Here is a 20,204-nt window from a genome sequence, read left to right as displayed (position 1 = left end):
CTTACTCCCTTGTTCTTTTCTTTTTACAAGATAAAGTGAAGTCTTTTCATGCAGCTCTACAAGAAGAAGAACAAGCCAGCAAGCAAATCAACCCGAAGAGACCCCGTGCCCTTTAAATCGGCATTTGCTGCTAAAGGATCCCCAGAACCCTCATTACTGGAACATACAATGGTTTAGCTGTAAGGGCCCCTTGAAAGTTTTGAAATTTTAAGTGTCTGTGGAAAATGTCTTGTCCTTCACCTAAATGACATTTCAGTTTTGTGAAACACTCCTTTGTGTACAAAATGCTTCTAGTCCAGGAGGCACAACCAAGAATTGGGATTAGTGAAGCATTTTGTTTCATCTGCCCAAATGATTTACTTTTGGAGATCCTTGCCAGTTTTATTTTCTATGTGATTAAATAAGATTGTGGACTTGATCCAGAGGTGGAGAGTAGGGGGAAGCCACAGGATTTCCTTTTAACTCCGTTCAATTTTTGTAGCGAGACAAGTTTCAGATCCTTTGCGTGCATGCATACCTCATCGGTGATTGTACATACCTTGCCCACTCCTAGACAGCTGTGCTCTCCTCTTCCTGCTTTGTGCCTTGACTAAGGCTATCGACCCTAAATTTCTGAAGCACAGCCAAGAAAAATTACATTCCTAATTTGTCATTGTAAATTACCTTTATCGTGTGTACATTTTTACTGTATTTGAGACTTTTTGTGTGTGACTAGTTAATTTTGCAGGATGTGCCATATCATTGAACGGAACTAAAGTCTGTGACAGTGGACATAGCTGCTGGACCATTCCATCTTATATGTAAAGAAATCTGGAATTATGATTTTAAAACCACGTAACATGTGATTATAATTTTCTTAGCATTTTCTTTGTAAAGAACTAAAATATAAACTAGTTGGTGTATAATAAAAAGTAATGAAATTCTGAAAAGAGTTTTATCTTAGGATAATACATATATATGCAGTGTGTGTGCCAGTGTGGTATTAACAAGATTAATAGTGCAATTTGATCCTTACAGATACCATTACTTGAGTTGAAGTGTTCATTAGCACCCCAAAATATACCTTAATGTACTGTTACAGGAAATTGGCTTCTGATGCATGAACATTTACATGTACCTTGAAAGTAGTCCTTAATAGGAGATAGTTTAAGCCAAGAGTAGACAGTACATAACTCCCTTGCAAAAGAATTAAGCTGTAAGAGTTGACTTTGCCTTGAAAGGCAGATCTAACCCAAGCTCCACCTAGTACCTAAAATATGGTATTTCACCATTAATTGGTGAGAATCATTAAATTCTCACCAATAGATTGGTGTAGGGCATGCTACTTTTTAAATGGCAGCACTTATTTTTACAGATTGCTATTCCAAGAAGAAAACTGGCCACTTTTCATGTAAATATTTTGTTAAAAGATTTATATAGCTCTCTAGGAGTTTTCCCTCTGTTCCCAGGAAAGAGTCCTGGAGTAGATTAACAACCAAAAAACTCCTAAGGGTACATTGTTTTGATTTACTCTACTACTAGGGAACTACAAGCTCATTCACCTGGGCCTAAGGGAAGCTATGAATAGAGAGTCACATGAGCCAGATTCTCTACTTCACTGTTCATAAAACTCCAAGTTGTGAGAAATCCTAACACCATGGTGAAAAGTTCTATAAACATGAAATCTGAAATAAATGTAGATTTTCAAAATAATGCTTATTAATAAATGAAATTTATGGAATGAGTTTTAGAGGTAATTTACTTCAATACAATCACCTTTGTTTTGGAAGGGACTCAGGTTTTCTTGCGGTTGTAAGATATATTCTATTTGTGTTTATTTTGAAAAGAAGAAGAATGGAACTGTTATTATTGACCTTGGAGAGGCTGTCAAAAAAAAGGTAGTTTTTTGAGACTAACCAACATTCAAAGGGCAATAAAGACATATGAACTTGCTCATTTTAAAGCACAACAGATTCGTTTTACCATTTGCATTAGATGGGTACTATCTTTGGAAGGTCTCCTTATAGACAAGTACGCTGCCTTATACTATAATGCCTTTATTTTGATCAATAGACAAGGTATTTAAAAAAATTAGTACCAGAAAGTATCTTGGAGGTAGGTAGTGTAATATAGTCCTTCAGTTTTATGGATAGAGAAAACTGAAGGCCAGAAAAGGAATTAAATCTCGACAGTTTACAGGCATAAAGGGAAATAACCTAAGCAAGCTGAAATAAATCTTAAATTTTTCTATAAGGATAGAGATGGTACAAGTAGTCTGGTGAGATTAAAAGAAATCCATCCTTATGTATAGTTAATATTCATGAAACAAAAGTGGCTAATGCCATGAAGTAATGAATTGTTTTATTCTGGATTAAATATTAATACTCTCTCAGACTTAAAAGCTGATATTCCTATTAGTAAGTAATTAAGACCATACAATATTTTAATTATAACATTTTCTATGTGACCTTGAAGCCAGTTTTCAAACAGAATCTGGGCAAACAAATTATCCTCCCCTCTAGGTTTACTCTGTGTACCTTTGCTAAATTAATTGGCAGTCCTCCTATTGAATTAGGTATTAAAAAAGCCAAATATCAAGGAAGTTATTTTTATTAATTTTATTATATAAATAAAATAGTTTCAATAATTATTTTATTAAAGTATATTAACAGCACTTAGTATTATATTGGTTTAAACATAGTAGCTAACAAAAATTTTTAACATCTTTTGAAATTCTCAGTCCATAGTTTTAAAATAGCTTGAAACTATGCATCAGGTATATATATGATAACATACTGGAAATTTTAATTATCCAGAAGTCATATGAATACTGTGAACATGTAGTTGTGAAAAAAAAATTTTTTTTTTTTTTTGAGTTGAAGGCAGAAGTCTTAACTTTAAAGCCTGTTTTGATTTGTAAAGCCCTTCGAAGTTTGGTTAAACCTATTATTTCTCTAAGAAAAACCATAATTTTATAGTTTCATTCTAGTTGAGCTTCCTCACTGTACAGGTAAGAGATCATGTCCAGAATATGCCTGGCACTGCACGGCGGCAGTAGCCAAGTCAGGCTTATCCAGAACACGAATGTAGTCCATGATTCTATAGGATAGCTAAAGAGGTTGGCAATAATGGAAGAAACTGTATAGGATAAACAGCAAAAAGAATGAGAAGCAAAGTAAAAACATTTTAAGAAATGATTGTTTTGCTGTACATGTGAATAACATGTGAAAATGGTAATGGGAACTATGTGACTAAGCACATTTAATTATTTTACTACTTGAACAGAGCTGAAGGCCTATAGAGGGCCTCACAGTAAACAGAAATGTAACATCTTTATTACAACAATTAGAAATGGTTAGTTTAGGTGTAAAAATTGTGCGTATCTGCGGCTCTTGAAGAGTATGTATAAATTGGACCCTGCCCTATGTTATACATTAGAAACCAAAGCTAAAAAACTTGCCACCTTAAAAATTCAGAGCAAAAAACAGTGACAACAATATTAAATCAAAATAGTTAAGCAAATTATGTCCCAGTGGAGCAAAAGCATAGGTTATCTTCTTAAATATATGAAAAATATAGAATTCATTTCCTTTCTTGACCTTGAATAATTTATCTTCCAAATGCCTAGGAAAAATGGATACCTTCTGCATTGAATCCATGTAGCAGTCTGAAAAAAGAAACCAAAAGGGATGGTATTTGAAAAGCTAATTTGTAGCACATAATGATACAATAGTTCTATACTATTCCAATAGGAACAGATCAGCTTACTTATGCAGCCCACCCATTCCTAGCACTAGTCATTAAAGAAACCTTACTCTTCAGTGAAATTATAGATTGGTTAAACCCATGTCACATTGGTGCCTCTTTCATTGTAGCCTAATGTCTTAAGTTATAATGGATTTAACTAGAATTATCTTATACTTCTGCTATCCCAGGCCTAAGAGCTCAGCAGCATTCATTTCAACATGGTAACTAAAGATGCTGTTTGGGATTAGAGGCAGAAGTCAGATGAATATCCAATCTTAAATACCCATTCTTCCTTGAAAAGTCACTGAGGTTCAAGGTAAATACATATTTTTTCACTCTGGATATTTATGTACTTGACAGATTCCAGTCAGTAAACTACAGATAGTCAGTAACCTTGAGAAAATTTAGTGACAGTGAAGGAAGAGAAAATACTTCTATTGAGACCTGAGATTATTTCCATGCCACCTCAGGAACAGGTCAAGTGAACTGAAATGTCTGAAAGAGCAAAGTGTAGGTAGGTACTTGTGAATAGTATTCAACTCCTAGGATTAACATCTAATAAAGACTCAGTAGTACTGCTAGCCAGCCAATTAAAATAGAAACTCCATTTGTCTTAGGTATCTAGAACTGTGTTTCCAACATAGAAAAAGTCAAACCAATGACTTTTACAATAAACTACCCTCATTTTTTATTCAGCCTCTAGAACATGGAAGCTTTAAAAGTGAATTAGCTAGTAGGCAAGATTTCTAAAAGCATTAACAGTGATTAAAAACAAGTACAGGTTAGTAATAACCTGGGTAATTAATTGAAGTCATGCTGTTTTCATAAGACTTATTTGTTTATTCAAAGAAAACAAATTTTGGTCTAAATTGGCTAGATAATTATGACACCCTTTAACTGAAGATGTGCATAACTTGTCTCAGGTCACAAAGCAACTAACTATATTACTAGATGGACAACCACATATGATTGTAGTGGACATTACTTCATGCTAACAGTCTATTTAACAAGAGCTATTCCCAGTAAGAAAGAATCAGATCCAGTTAAATGTATGTTTTTTTCCTACCTTACAGGCTACTTCGGAGGGAAAGCTGTTAAGAGTAAGACTATGAATGAGAGTTGGGGGAGGGGTAGAAAGAGAGGGACGTGCACACCACAACACACATCAACAGAGGTCATCTTCTGGCTCGGACTGTTCTTTACTACGGTTCTTAAAGAAAATGTTCATCCTGCTGCAGCTAACTAGCCTCCATCTTCTACACCAAATACGATTCCATGCCATGGAAGTGCTATGCAATAACTCTCACAGGTAGCACCTTATACCGTTTAAAAGCCTTTAAATCTCTAATCTGAAGGTGTCACAGTAAAGAAATGTAAACTCTTAGGAGAACAAAAATGTAATTACCTGATAAAGTCATCTATGTCCATGGAACGAGCCCGTTTGTCACTAAAACCTGTGCTGGTTAGGATTTGCTGTATTTTATCTGCTATGCTGAAATCTTCTGGTATTATCTATCAATATAAGATTCAGAATAAATGAACAACATATCTTTAATGAAGTCACCTTGACTCTTTTTTTTAGTTCAGTAAGTCATAAAACAAGTCACCTTCAATATATCTGTTCATTATAACTTGGAAACCCTGATTGGATAGGTCTTGGGTCTCTAGTTGAATGGTTGATCCTTACCACATTACAGCTATTCAGAATACCTTGAGTCACATAAGCACGTGTAATGTCCTTTTTCACCTATAAAATTATGAGCTATCAACTTCACACTACAAATAATTAAATCCAAACTAAAGTAACTATTAATCCTTTCAAAATAACTCACATTATCTTGCCACAAAGTCTACCTGGCTAATTTTTCTCAAGAGATAACCTCTCCAAACTCATGAATGTTAAGTATTTGATATTTAATTCACATCTTTTATCCAATTTCTTTTAATCCACCTTAATATTTTTCTACTTAGGCAAATATTTAATGACTTTTTTACACAAAAAAACAGAAAATAGACAGTGTATCTATTTTAAAATATCCATATATACATTAAGGTATTATGTGGTCTTAGTTACAAAGAATACAAAGGAAATTGACCTTTATCTCTCTGCTTTAATTACACTGAAAAGAACTAAAAAGTTGACTATATATGGTTATGTGGTTACACATTCAGACACCTGTTTAAACAAAGTGATGTACAGATAAGAGACATGAATGAGGCCTACAACCAAAAACCTACTGCTCAGCCTATACTTTATTCCAATTTCAACCTCTGGGTATTATACAAAGAAGAAAACTGTAGATTTGTAATTGCTTTCTATTTGTAAGCAACATATGGGACAGGATGGTCACAATTCAGAGGACAGCAAAATTATACAGTTGAATTTTTTTTAAAGCACCAGCAGATGGCATATGGTTACGTTGCTGGACTCCCACATAGTCGACATGGATTCAAGTCCCGGACACAGTGGTTTAAATCTCACGCAGGGTGCATGTGTGCTTGTGGCAGTTACCCTGGCAGAAAATTTTTTTCTGAGAGATTTTTTCTACAGGGAGCATGTATTTGTTGGAGAGAGAGGGGAAACCAAAATCACACCCCAGGGGAAATGGCCATGCCACAGTCCCTTCTGGGATTTTGGGCAAGTATGCACATGTAACTGAGGCAAGTCTTAAGCTGCCAGATCTGGGATTCAAACTGCAGTCGACCATGTGCGAGTCCAGTGCCTTAACCACTATACCACCTGCTGGCCCCTACACAGTTAAACTTGAAGCTAAGCAATCTACATGCGTCTAAGCTTTCAGGAACTTATAATTTAGGGCAATCTAACTGTTGCATGACTAAAAACAATTGTCAGTAGTTAAAGAGGAGAATGGAATAATCAAGGTTGCTCAGATTTATTTCACAGAATACAGGGCAGCACTGACCTGTCAAAATTTAAATCTTACTTGTGCTAGTTACACATTATAAACATCTTCTAAAGTTCTAAGGAATGTACAAAATAAAGAATCTCATGATTACATTAGATCAAGAATAAAAATAGAGGGACAATGGGCTGATCTTATTGCATAGGTGTTTAGGGAGCTGGATACTACATGGCTGACCATAGTTTGGGTCCCAGGCCCAGTGGTTTGGGAAAAACTAGGTATGTGTGCATGCATATCCCAAATCCTGACAGGATGGAGAAATGGAGAACAGGAATTGGTGTGATCATGCCACAGTGGGTGCTTTTTCCTTCTTTCTCTCCTCTCACTTAGTGTAGATTTGTAATTGCTTTCTATGTAAGCAACATATGATCTCTGACAATTAAAAAAAAAGGACTTTAAAAGACAACAAATTTGGGGCTGGCAGGTAGCGTAGTGGTTAAAGGCACTGAATTCCCACATGGCTGACTGTGATTTGAATCCTGGACCTGGTGGCCTGCTTTCTCACTTTCCCTTTGTCTCTCTCTGGCCAAATTAAAAATAATAACAACAAATATAATTAAATAAATAAATAATTCCTTTTAAAAAATAAAAGACAATCACTCGAATTACAGAAGCATTTTCTACTTACAGTATTATGGACTGAACAGTGAATTCTATAGTTTTTTTCCAACAGCTGTTGCACTGCGGTTGATCTGTAGCATAAAAAAGTGGTATCACTGTTGTTCCCAAACTGGAGATCACACAGTTTTCTTTCAGTTTAGACAAAACTAATTTCATGCTCCATTTGGTGAAATTAAGAAATTTTTAAAAAATATTTAAGTGATGAAACACTGATTATTGAAGAAGTTCTAGCCTCTCAAAAAAAAATCCCTAAAAAAAACAAAACATCTAAACTCTCTGAAACTGGCTTTCACTTCTCTTTTACCCTTAGATCCCAAATTGTGTTACATTTTTCTAGGTTAATAAAATGGCACAAATTCTTCACAAGTATGTAAGAGGTCTACAATCAATATATTTTTCTAACAAATAACTAGGCAAATGTATGCTCTGTTTTCTGGATATTTTTCTTGTTTTCCACAAAAATATAGGTGATTTCCAATTCCAGAAACCATTAAGTTCTACCACCCTCCCAAAATACAAACTTAGTTAAAAGCTGAAGCTTGCCTCACCATGGGTAATCCATGCTTTAGCAATGGTTGTTCAGGAAAAGAAATTCTAGCAAAGTCTAGCACTGTATCTGGAGCACTGATCTTTCATAACTAGAAATTAGTAAAATACTTACTTGAATGCAGCAGACAATGTCTTGTTTTTCCTAACAAAGGTAATCCTTACGAGGCCATCCCATTCCTATAAGAGAAGATGAATATTTTCTGCAAAATATCAAACTCATGTCTGTGCCTATAGGGTATTATTTTGTGTATTAAACCAGAAGAAACCTTCTGGAATGATGAAAATGTTCTTTATTTTAATCAGGCTGGCACACATGCAAAAGATGTATACAGGTGACCCTTGAATAACACAGGCTGGGATGCCAACTGCCTGCACAATCAAAAAAACCATGTAGGGGGACCAGCAGTTAGCATAATGGCTATGTCACTGGACTCCCATGTAGTCAACCGCGGTTCGAGTCCCAGACCCAGTGGCTTAAAACTCGTGCCGGGCGTGTGTGCGTATGTGCCCAAGATCCTGAGAGGATAATGGAGAAGGGATTGTGGCGTGGCCATCCCCCCTGGGGGGTGACTTCTCACTTTCTGTCTCTCTGTATCTCTGTCTGTCTGGCAAGCGCACGCGTCCTATAGCAAAAGCCTCTCAAAAAACCAAACAAAACAAAAAACATATATAACTCTGACTCCCTCAATCCTTCAATACTTTACTAGTAGCATACTGTTGACCAGAAGCCATATGATAACAGACATTAATACATATTTTATATGTATACTGTATTTTTAAAGGAAGCTAGAGGAAAAAAGTAGAGAAAACCGTAAAATAAATTTTTACTCTTGTATTTTTCGATGTTTATTAAAATATGTAAGGTAACCCATGTAGTTCAAACCCGTGTTGTTCCAGGTGTTGTTATTCAAGGGTCAGCTATACTTTTTGCACTTTTGTGCAACCATCTTAAAAACATTATTTATTTATTTAACTTTGTTATTCTTTTTTAATTTGACCAGAGTAAGACAGACAGAAAGAGAAAGCAAGAAAGCAAGCCGCCAGGTCCAGGACACAAACTGCAGTTGACCTTGTGGGAGTCCAGTGCCCTTAACCACCATCCACCTGCTGGCCCCTATGCAACCATTTTTTTAAGGTTTTTGCCATAGAGCACATGTGCTCACCAGAGAGAGAAAGAGAGACAGTGAGAGGGAAAGTAAGCAATCACCCTCTAGGGATGGCATGCTGCAACCCCTTCTCCATATTCCTGGGATTTGGGGCATGCAAGCACATGCTCCCAGTGTGATTTTCAGGCTGCTGAGTTCAGGACTCAAACCATGCTCAGCCATGTGGGAGTTTGGGAGTCTAGCACAGTAACCACTATTCCACCTGCTGACCCCACCTCAGTATGTTTCATTCTCATTTATCATTATTTTTCAAAAATTATGTAATTTGGCGGCCGGCAGATGGCATGGTGATTAAAGGTGCTAGATTCTCACATGGCCAACTGTGGTTTAAGTCTCAGACATGGCAGCTTTCTTTCTTGTTCTGTCTCTGTCTGGTCAAATTGAAAAAAACAAAACAAAACAAAACAGTAATAACAAATGGAATTTTAAAAATAAGTAATTAAAAAAAACTGTTTAATTTTATTTCCTCTCATTATTTATTTTTTATTTTGATCCAAGAGAGAGAGATAAGGAAAGTGAGAAAGTAAGCCATCAGGTCCAGGATTCGGACTATAGTCAGCCATGTGGTGGTCCAGTGCCTTAACCACCACATTACCTGCTGGCCCCCTCAATTATTTTTAAGTTGGAAGAAAATACAAAATTGTCTTTTATCTGAACAAACAATATGGCATTTGTTTAATCATTTTCAAAAATAAGACTTAAAGTAGACATAATTTAGAATATACCCTGTGTGATATACCTATTCTTTGAAGGAGTTACAAGCTACTTCATTTACCATCTGCTGGCCACACATAGTCATGTTTTTTCTGTAAAGTGACTATAATGTGCTTTTATACCAAGTCGTCTGGCTTCTCTTTTTAAATGACATAAGCAAGAATGGTGATTAAAAAGTGTTATCTGAGCCAGCAGGTAGCATGGTGGTTAAGGCACTGAATTCCCACATGGCCAACTGTGGTTCCAGTCCCAGACCCGGTGGCATGCTATCTCTCTCTTTCTCTGAGAAAACTCATGTGAAAAACAATAAATAAATAAATATATAATTCTTTTTCTTTCTTTCTTTTTTTTGCTTTTTGTTTTTTGAGAGGTTTTTGTGATAGGGTGTGTGCGCTCACCAGACAGACAGAAAGCAAGAAATCACACCCCAGAGGGGATGACCACGCCGCAATCCCTCCTCCTTCATTTTCCTCTCGGGATCTTGGGCACGCACGCACATGTGCCTGGTGTGAGTTTGGTTGACTACATGGGAGTCCAGTGACATAGCCATTACGCTAACTGCTGGTCCCAAATAATTCTTTAAAAAAAAAAGTGTTACCCACATGACTATGAAGAATGTTTCACCTTGTTTTCCAATTTATATTCAAATCAATGTTTTTGACAGCTATAATCGTAAGTGAAATACAACTGCATCTTAATCTTTTTGTGTTTTACAGTTTCCATGCTTCTTTGTGACCTTCAAAACTATTTTGCCCCAAATTATTCTATAGGGTCCATCATGATGATGTTCCAAAATTAATATTTCCTTGTGTCTGGATGTTTAAGTTGATACACTCCTTTTCTGCTGTTACAGATACACATATTCCAGCCTTAATTTTCTTTTCCTGATAGGTGGTTGCAGATTAATTAACCTCACCTGAAAATTGATAGGTGGTGGTGGATTCTTAGGTTCTATCCTTACAACACTAGATTCCACTTTGGGGGGTGGTCTGAAGTTATTCTTTCCAACCTGTTAATCAGAAAATGTTTAGTCCTCTCAGATACAAACTTCAGTTAATAATCAGAGATGCTATTATCACATTAGGGATAGTTAAGATGCTCAAAGATGAGTTAAACTAGATTATTTCAATAATTAAAATCACTTACTTTCATTAGATGGTCCACACGTGCTAACAGCTGTGTATTAATTGAAAGTCTGCAGTATAATTTATCTCCAGGTTTTGCAACCAGTCGGAGAGCAAATTCTCTTTGAAACATAAGTATAGCACATCTAAAACCAGAAAGGACAAAAGGTAATGGTCATTTTTAACTAAATATACTTTAACTGTAACGAATTTTCTTGGGAAAGACCGCACAGTAATATCTGCAGTTAATGGAAATTAACGTAGCTGGTTAGAATTAAGATATGTTCGGGACCATCAGGTGGCATAAAGGCTATGTCGCTGGACTCCCATGTAGTCAACCACAGTTTGAGTCCCGGACCTGGTGGCTTAAACTCATACTGGGTGCGTGTGCGTACATGCCCAAGATCCCAAAAGGAGAATGGAGAATGGATTGCAGCGTGGCAACAATCCCCCCTGGGAGGTGATTTCTCGCTTTCTGTCTCTTATTTTTCTGGTGAGTGCATGCGCTCTATAGCAAAAACCTCTCCTAAAAAAAAAAAAAAAAAAAAAGAATAAGTAAGACATATTCAGCCTTATTACCACAAAATTAAACAACTACCTTTGTGTTTTGGTTAATGTTGGCTACGCCTCTAATCCCAAGAAAAATGCCTTACAAATAGAAGTCCTTAATGGTCAGATGGAAAATATTTTAGATAAGCACTAGTCCATCACTCCTCTCAAAAGAAAAAGTGACTCAGTTGGAGTTATATTCATGGAGTGGCAAACACCCTTGAGGAAGAGGTAAGGCTGGAGAGACAGGTTGTAATAGCCAGTGACCCCTTAACAGGTTAAAGAATGTGGTGTTTCTACTCAGCAACCAATGGGGAGGCTTTTAAAAGGCTACTGAACAGAAGAGCATCTTCAAAGGTTCATTTCCACGTTCAAACTTTTTTGACAATGAGTCACAGCCAGAAATACATTTGAATTTCTAAGGTGCTAGACTCCCAAATGGCCAACCATGGTTCAAGTCCTGGACCTTGAGAATTGAAAATCATGCTGGGTGCATGTGCATTTGTGCCCTAAATCCCAGGAGAATGGAGGAGAAAGGATTATGGTGTGGCTATTCTCTCCCCGCCACCACCGGGGGTCTATTTCTCACTTTCTCTGTTTCTATCTATCTAGCAAGTGCACGTACCCAGTAGCAAAAAAATCTCTCTTTAAAACAAACAAACAAACAAACAAACAAACAAAACTCTAAAAAAAATTTATGAGAGAAAGTGAGAGAGAGAGAGAATGCAAGCTACCAGGTCCAGGACTTGAACTATGGTCAGCCATGTGGGAGTCCAGTGCCTTAACCATCATTCCACCTGCTGGCCCCTAAACCGTCTCTTTCTAAAAGATTTTTTAAAGAATTATTTTATTTATTTAATTTTGTTACTTCTTATTTTTTAATTTGAGCAGAGAGAGAAAGGGAAAATGAGAAAGCAAGCCACCAGGTCTAGTACTCGAACCATTGTCAGTCATGGGAATCCAGCATCTCAACTATTACACCACAGCCAGCCCCACTCTTTCTAATATTTAGCAGTAAATAGCCTTTTGTCACAAACCTGAAAAAAGGTCGGTGCAGCAACAGTTTGAAAACAAAAGGAGAAGAAATCTGTAAGAGAATTAACTTGTTATTTCCAGGGAGACACAGCAGAGAAGCATTTAGTATGATGTTCCTGACAATTTGAGAACTTACCTGATAAGGCAAATTAGCCACACAAGCATCAAAGAATGGCAAATCTGTTTTCAACACATCACCCACCATTACTTGAAGTTTGCTGGCCAGAGGCCTGATAATAAGAAAGGAGAAATTATAAAAAGAATGTTGTTTTATGAGACTGAAATGCATTTTAATTCTTTTATGAATACTTACGTGCCCTGAACTCTTTTGTGAAGTTCAGCTACTAGCCTTGGGTCAAGTTCACAGGCAATTACCTAAAAAAAAAAAAAAAAAAAGTTTCTTGTGATTAATCTGAGTACAAATCTTTTGTTATGCTAATAATAGCTCTTACATGATTCGAAATTCTTTCCGCAAGTTCTTCCTTCAATATTCCTTCAATTGTAGGAAACAAAAATTTCAAACAAAAAACCCCCCAGATAAACAGATTATGAGACAGTTTTACCCAAATTATGGACAGAATTATCAATTTTCCTCTTTCTCCATGCTTTGTAGCTGAACTTACAATGAAAAAAATACACAATTTGCCTGTGTAGTTAATGTTCGTAGGGACAAACGAAATAACTGCTCCCAGAATTAGTTTATCACTTCTCTCATCGACTGAGATCCAAAATACACAGCATGGGTAACTTTTCAAGTAAATTGAAATGGATACCACATAAGGCTGAAATTGTAATTTTACTGCCGTATCCACTGAGGTTCACTGACAGCTAAGACGATGCACAGGGTAGGTAAGTGTGCTGCTTTTTCTGTTTGAAACCCATATCCATTCTCTTCTTTTCTCTGTGTTCTTTTTGTTTTTTTCAGCTTCTTTTATTTTTTTCTCTTTTTGGAGAGGTTTTTGCTATAGGGCACGTGTGCTTGCCAGACAGCCAGACAGACAGAGAGAAAGAGAGACAAAGTGAGAAATCACCCCCCAGGTGGGATGGCCACGCCACAGTCCCTTCTCCTCCGTTCTCCTCTCGGGATCTTGGGCACGCACGCACATGCGCCTGGCATAAGTTTTAAGCTACCAGGTCCGGGATGCGACCCGCGGTCGACTACAGGGGAGTCCAGCGACATAGCCATTATGCTAACTGCTGGTCCCGTGTTCTTGTGATAATGCAGTCAGCTCTTTTACCTCAACTTCTGACTGGGACTCACCAGTCAAAAGTACTAGCACAAGGGGCATGGTTGCCTACTTATTTTAAGGCCATGCACAAGTTTGGGCAGTGTCTGTGTTATGCTACAAATGGCTCTCTTTGAAGGTACCCAACCTCATAAATTCTGATAACACAATTCCCTCTCCTTTCCCAGGCCTTTAGAAAGGCAACTGCTTCCTGCTGTGGCTAGTCCCTAGTGTTTCACTAATACCTACTGGTTCCCTAACCTGGTTCCCTAACCTGGACATCTGTAAATTATCTGTCAGATAAGCCGTTTACAACGTGCAGCTTGCTTCCACCAGGGACATAACAATGGATCAGGTCATCCAAGACACAAAAGGTACCACCAGCAGCCAGGTGGCATACCAATCCCAGAAGCATGAGTTTTAGCTCTTTTTCCTCCGGAGTTCTGCATTCCAGTAACTCCAGCCTCTCTGCTTTGTTCCCCCTGATCTAGAGGTGATAAGTGCTCTTTCAAATTATTGTTTTTAGGGACCAGCAGTTAGCGTACTGGCTATGTCGCTGGACTCCCATGTAGCCAATCACAGTTCGTGTCCTGGACCCAGTGGCTTAAACTCATGCTAGGCGCGTGTGCATGCATGCCCAAGATCCCGAGAGGAGAATTGAGGAGAAAGGATTTGCGGTATGGCCATTGCCCCCTGGGGGGTGATTTCTCGCTTTCTGTCTCTCTGTCTCTCTTTCTGGAGAGTGCACATGCCCTATAGCAAAATCCTCTCCAACAACAACAAAAAAATAATTGTTTTTAGATTACCTCGCTATTCCCATTTTGTTCTTTTAGTCCTCTAGCAAACATAATAAATTATAATACATTCCCAGTTGAAATACTAATAATAATAATACCTAATAATGTGGTTTCTGTAGTTGAAATACCTAATAATATGGATTCTTTTTTCTCAACTCCCTCTCTCTCTTTTTCCCCAAGACAATGTCTCACTGTGTCCCAATCCCTCTGCCTCAGCCCCTCAGCTGGAACTACAGGAGTATACCATCACATCTAGTTCTTTTCTTTAAAAAGACAGCGTTTCACTATGTTGCCCAAGTGAACCTCAAGCTTGCAAAGAAATCTTCCTACCTTAGCCTCCCAGGTCCCTGGAATTACAGGTGGAGGCCACCATCTTGGCTTTAGGTGGACCAGTAATCAAACCCAGGCCTCCCATACAGTCCCAGCCTGTGGAGAACAGCATCATAGCACTGGGTGCCATCATGGCTGGGCCTATATTATTTTCTAAGATAAAATTTCTAGCAAGGGATCAAGAGTTACTATTCCACTAATACCAATTATTTGAAACAGATTTATATTTGTAAGCCACCTGCACCTGCCTGATCATTCTTGATACAAAAATCTCACATCCCCTTCTTACCTTTTTTGCCTTTTCTAACAATTTTACAGTCATGTTTCCAGTTCCAGGTCCAACTTCCAGCACCACATCAGTTGGTCTCAAGGCAGCCTATAAGCAAGCACAACCACTTTAACTCTTCTGGCACTTTATTTATTTAAGGTTTATTTATTTATCTTTGCCAGAGGGTGTGTGCACTTGAGAGAGAGAGAGATAGTGAAGAAGCACCCTCCATTGAGGATGGTCTCACTACAGTCCCCTCCCCTCCATTTCTCCCTCTTTTTGGGATGTTGGGCAAGCACACACTTATCCCTGGCATGTTTCTCAAGCTTCTGGGTCTAGGACTTGAACTGTGCTGTTGGCCATATGGGATCCAAATGCCTTACCCACCAGACCAGTACTGCCCTTACTATCTGTTTCTTCTGTGCAAGACAGAGATAGACAGTCACCAACAACGTCTTCATGCAGTGATACACCACTTCCACAACCCCTTCAACGTGCTCAGGGAAGTCCTGGGACACCAAACCAAGATCTTATCCATGAGGGTCCATGTGTTACTCCTGTGCCACCACCTGGCCCACTGAGCACACCATTTAATTGACACCTGAATATCTCCACTCATATAGATGCTCAGTTAAAAGGTCTTACTCTGCGGGGAAAAAAGATCTTACTCTGACAACATTTTTAGTAGATTTCTCATAGTATCTGTGGTAAACAAAAATCTAAGCCCTTAGGGCCAGGAGGTGGCATGGTGGTAGCTAAGACACTGGACACACACATGGCTGACCACAGTTCGAGTCATGGACCTAGTAGCTTGATTTCTCACTTTCCCTCTATCTTTCTGTGGTAAGCACACATGTTCTATAACAAATTTTAAAAAATAATAATTAATATAAAAATTAAATAATTCTTAATGAAAAAAAAAAAAAAACACAAAAACTAAGACCTCTCCGGACTAGGGGAATACTACTCAAATTTAGGGGTCAGAAAGCAGGAAGCAGCAGTTCTTTCTGGGGCTGGCACTCTGCATTCTATTTTGGAAAGTATTCCCAATAGCCTCTTATTGCAAACTGTCTCTATCAACATCTTCAAATGGGAAAGAACTGTAAATGATGAACTCGCCAGAGATCATAGTATGTTAGACCAGGAATTCTCAATTCTCAACCTATGTTTGGTTTCAAGGATGCAGGAACATGAGAAATTATACACAAAACTGGGTGTGTGGAAGCACGCAACTGCAATATTCTAGGTCCACAGCTTTTATCATATGTCCAGAAGAATCCATGAGCTAAAAAGGTTAAAAAAACTATGCCAACCCTCATTTTGCAAATAACATTTTTTTTTTTTGGAGAGATTTTCACTGTAGGGCGCGTGCGCTCGCCAGACAGGCAGAGAGAGACATAGAGACAGAAAGCGAGAAATCACCCCCCAAGGGGGATGGCCACGCTGCAATCCCTTCTCCTCCATTCTCCTCTCGGGATCTTGGGCACGCACGCACACACGCCCGGCGTGAGTTTTAAGCCACCGGGTCCGGGACACGAACCGCGGTCGACTACGTGGGAATCCAGCGACATAGCCATTGCGCTAACTGCTGGTTCCCGCAAATAACATTTTAAGGAAGATCTTGTTTGTGACCAGCAGTGGTGTGGTGGTTGGTGTACTGGATTCCCACATGGCCAATCAGGATCTAAGTTCTGGACCTGGTGGCTTGTTTCTCACTTTATCTCCCTCTGGTGACTGCATGTGTCCTGCAGCACATTAAAAAATAATAATAATAGGGAACCAGCAGTTAGGGTAATGGCTTATGTCATTGTACTCCTGCGTAGTCAACCGCGGTTCACGCCCCGGGCCCAGTGGCTTAAAACTCACGCTGGGCACGTGTGCGTGCGTGCCCAAGATCCCAAGAGGAGAATGGAGGAGAAGGGACTGTGGCGTGACCATCCCCCCTGGGGGGTGATTTCTAGCTTTCTGTTTCTCTGTCTCTGTCTGGCGAGCACACACGCCCTATAGCGAAAATCTCTCAAATTAAAATTATCCACTTAATTTTTATTTATTTATTATTATTATTTTATTTATTTATTTTTTTGGAGAGATTTTCGCTATAGGGTGCATGCACTCACCAGACAGACAGAGAGAGACAGAGACAGAAAGCGAAACATCACCCCCCAGGGGGGATGGTCACGCCGCAGTCCCTTCTCCTCCATTCTCCTCTTGGGATCTTGGGCACACACGCACACGGCGTGAGTTTTAAGCTACCGGGTCCGGGACGCGAACCACGGTCGACTACACGGGAGTACAACGACATAGCTATTACCCTAACTGCTGGTTCCCAGGTGGATAATTCTTTTAAAAAAATATCCTGGGGACTGCAGGTGGCTTAGTGGTTAAGGGACTCCCACGTGGACAAGCGTGGTTCGAGTCTCAGAACTGGCAGCTTTCTCTCTCTTTCTCATTCTGTCCCTCTCTGGTCAAATTAAAAAAAAATAAATCAAGTTAAATAAAATACTTCTTTAAAAGAAAAAATAGATCCTGTATGTAATGCTTTTTCTATATAGCTCCAGGATGCTTGCCTGCTTGTACTGCTTATATTTCACTTCCCAGCACCAAACTATCCATAACAATAAGAGAATATCAGTAAACCATGTAGAAAGAATACTCCGAATAATTTATATGTAGTACCACGTAAATTTTTCTGGGGAACAAACTCCTAATATGTGGTTTAAACATAAATCTTAGACAGTGGAGTAAATAAAAACTAAAGGTGATATAGTGCCGAGAAAAAATGATTAGGAATAGAATTAAAAATTTGGGTCCCAGAGAAACCCAGACCCACGGAATTAAGAGTACTGTGCAGAAGAGAACCTGTGAATTTTAGACAGTACTCTACTTCATTTAACAGATAATTAACAGAGCGTTTATTTTATGCGAGGCACCCTGCCTGCACTTAAGCATTCCTAAGAATCAAATTAATGACCCAATAACTTTTTTTCACACCTACCTTGTCGATAATGCTGTTAACGATGAGAGGATTTTTCAAAATATGCTGCCCAATCCCCGTGTTGAACATGAGTCCTAGAACAAGCCAAGAAAAAAGCCTTAATCTCACAGCTAAGAGTAGATATTAGACCGTCCCATAGGACAAAGCAAGAAGAGTAAGGGTAGATTTCTGCGCCAACGAGGGCCACCAAACGTCACGCTCGGGCCAGGAGTGGCATACCATTTCAAGTCCACCCCTTCTGCCGCGAAGGGCTGGCAGCGGGCGTTCCGGAGCCCCGGAGTTCCGCGCTCACGGGAGCACAGGTCTGGACTGACCTCGAGCCGCATTCTAATCTCGGTGGTCTGCACCCTGGGATCAATCCCGCCAAAGTCCAGACCCGACCCCGACTTCCTCCTGGCCGTCCCCACCTCCTGCGCCCTTCAGCTCTCGGCGCTGTTCCTGGCGCTCACGGCGGGCCCCACTGTGGGCCCCTCGCCCCACCGGCGGCCGCCACTCACTCCCTTCTTGACCTTCGGCATCTCCGCAGGAAGCGGGCCCACCGGCCCGGGAAGTCACGGAGGACCAGATCGGACTCCCCAGAGTCACCACATCACCACGTGGGAATCGCCGCTAGGCATTTCACAACCAGCACCCGGTCAGGCAGACTCCCCAGCAATTCCAAAAAGAAGGCCGGCCCCGGAGCACAGTGGCTGCCGGGAGTTGTAGTGATTGGCTGAAGGAGAGCCCGCACTCAGAAGCCTACATATCCCAGAAGACACCGCGCTACCGAGTCTGGCAGTTCTGATGGGCTGGTTTACAGAGGGGGCGGGGCTTCTCGCACAGTCGCACACTGAGCTAGGTAAGAAAATTTAAGCACGTGATGCAGTTCTTCCGGGCAGGCTGCGAGGTCACTGAAATGTGAAGTTACTGCATGTGCCTGGTTCCTGAATTCCTGCAGACTGTGGGGTGGGAAACCCAGGATTTTAGAATGAGGAATTTGCGGCTCTTTAAGGGAATGCGTTTCTCCGCTGCTTGGGTGGTGGACGGAAACTTCGAGAAGGAATTGGCCTCTAGTTTTACAGCTCCTGGCAGCTTGACCTCCTTCTGTGCCTCGTCATTCATTCTTTAAACGTTTATTGAGCCTTGGCTGTTAATTAGGAATTCTGGAGATTCAAAGTTAAGAAACTGCCTCCACAGTTGATTCCACTGAGAGAGATTGACCAAAAGTCCAGAGGCGCTATAAATGTAATAGGTATGTACTGGGTGTAGGCAACTGGACAGTGTGCCTGGTAAAAGGTCCATGGCTGTTTTGTCTTCCAAGTAATGACTCAGTTTCTAATTCTTCTGTATGTACACTTGCTGAAGAAACGGTTTCTTCCTGTCATTACTAAATCTGACTTTTCCTTGAGTAATTAATTGTGCAAATTCCCAAACCTTGGTTTTAGCTCCCCTTTTTTTGGCTATAATTCTAACTCAAATTTCACATACTGAAGCAGCATCTTCAACTATCTCTTCATTCCATCAATTATTAGTTTATCCCACAATTCTGGAGTGTCTGCAGTGTAGCAGACACTGCCTCAAATATTAGGAATAAAGGATGAGCCTGACAGGATCTCTGTTTTTAAAGAACTTCCTGTCTAGAAAGAGATGCAAATTATTAGAATAATAGCTATCAGTGGCTGAGGATGTACCTGGTACTTCATAGGTATGTTATCTCTTTATCCCTTTGAAACAGTTCTCCAATAGGTCTTGTTATATTAATAAATGAGGAAACCGAAGGACATGTGTTTAATAACTTGCTCAAGGTTATGCAGGAGAATGATAGCTGCATCTTTTTTTTTTTTTTTTTGAGAGGTTTTTGCTGTAGGGCTCATGCGCTCGCCAGACACAGAGAGAGAGACAGAGAGATAGAAAGCGAGAAATCACCCCCCAGGGGGGATGGCCATGCCTCAATCCCTTCTCCTCCGGGGATCTTGGGCACGCACACGCACCCGGCGTTAGTTTAAGCCACGGGGTCTGGGACTTGAACCGCGGTCAACTACATGGGAGTCCAGCGACATAGCCATCACGCTTACTGCTGGTCCCAAGCTGCATCTTGAGACTAGGTCTGTAGTTCAAAGACTGTGCTTTAAAAGAGGTCTGATCATGGGACCAGCAGTTAGCGTCATGGCTATGTCGCTGGACTCCCATGCAGTCAACCG

The 20,204-nt window shown here is 39.7% G+C and overlaps 2 protein-coding genes across 7 annotated transcripts in view; one reads left to right on the top strand and one right to left on the bottom strand.

Annotated features, from left to right (window-relative positions):
- KIF2A (kinesin family member 2A) overlaps positions 1 to 4,798 on the top strand; it is a 44,430-nt gene extending 39,632 nt beyond the window's left edge. For all 5 annotated transcript variants that reach the window (XM_006148324.3, XM_006148325.3, XM_006148322.3 and 2 more), the window contains one exon: positions 31 to 4,798. In XM_006148324.3, the coding sequence (XP_006148386.1) occupies positions 31 to 116 (86 nt within the window). In that variant the 3' untranslated portion in view covers positions 117 to 4,798. The remainder of the gene's footprint in view (positions 1 to 30) is intronic.
- On the bottom strand, positions 3,061 to 18,706 carry DIMT1 (DIM1 rRNA methyltransferase and ribosome maturation factor). Of its 2 annotated transcripts, XM_014587745.2 has the most exons (13): positions 18,511 to 18,706; positions 18,432 to 18,478; positions 18,025 to 18,098; positions 15,051 to 15,137; positions 12,722 to 12,783; positions 12,545 to 12,638; positions 12,411 to 12,460; positions 10,847 to 10,970; positions 10,617 to 10,709; positions 7,933 to 7,997; positions 7,279 to 7,342; positions 5,132 to 5,238; positions 3,061 to 3,646 (listed from the first exon to the last, which is right to left on the bottom strand). In XM_014587745.2, exons 1-13 carry the CDS (start codon positions 18,540 to 18,542, stop codon positions 3,604 to 3,606), a joined length of 942 nt encoding a protein of 313 aa, XP_014443231.1. In that variant the 5' UTR covers positions 18,543 to 18,706; the 3' UTR covers positions 3,061 to 3,603. The 2 variants fall into 2 exon arrangements, with proteins under 2 accessions (XP_014443231.1, XP_014443232.1); XM_014587746.2 differs by lacking the exons at positions 18,432 to 18,478; positions 18,511 to 18,706 and adding an exon at positions 18,244 to 18,388.
- Between the last annotated feature and the right edge of the window lie 1,498 nt (positions 18,707 to 20,204).

This window comes from Tupaia chinensis, unplaced genomic scaffold (assembly GCF_000334495.1).
Source record: "Tupaia chinensis unplaced genomic scaffold, TupChi_1.0 Scaffold000232_1, whole genome shotgun sequence".
NCBI classification, from domain to species: domain Eukaryota; kingdom Metazoa; phylum Chordata; class Mammalia; order Scandentia; family Tupaiidae; genus Tupaia; species Tupaia belangeri.
This window is presented reverse-complemented; position numbering and strand designations above follow the sequence as displayed.

What these genes read in the sequence shown, in the direction of transcription:
- DIMT1 (XM_014587745.2), bottom strand. Translation starts at nt 18,542, where the DNA reads ATGCCGAAGGTCAAGAAGGGAGTGAGTGGCGG. An exon ending in CACAAAAGAGTTCAGGGCAC is followed by an intron (nt 12,639 to 12,721) that starts GTAAGTATTCAT and finishes TCTTATTATCAG; the next exon opens with GCCTCTGGCCAGCAAACTTC. An exon ending in ACTGTTCAGTCCATAATACT is followed by an intron (nt 5,239 to 7,278) that starts GTAAGTAGAAAA and finishes TTATATTGATAG; the next exon opens with ATAATACCAGAAGATTTCAG.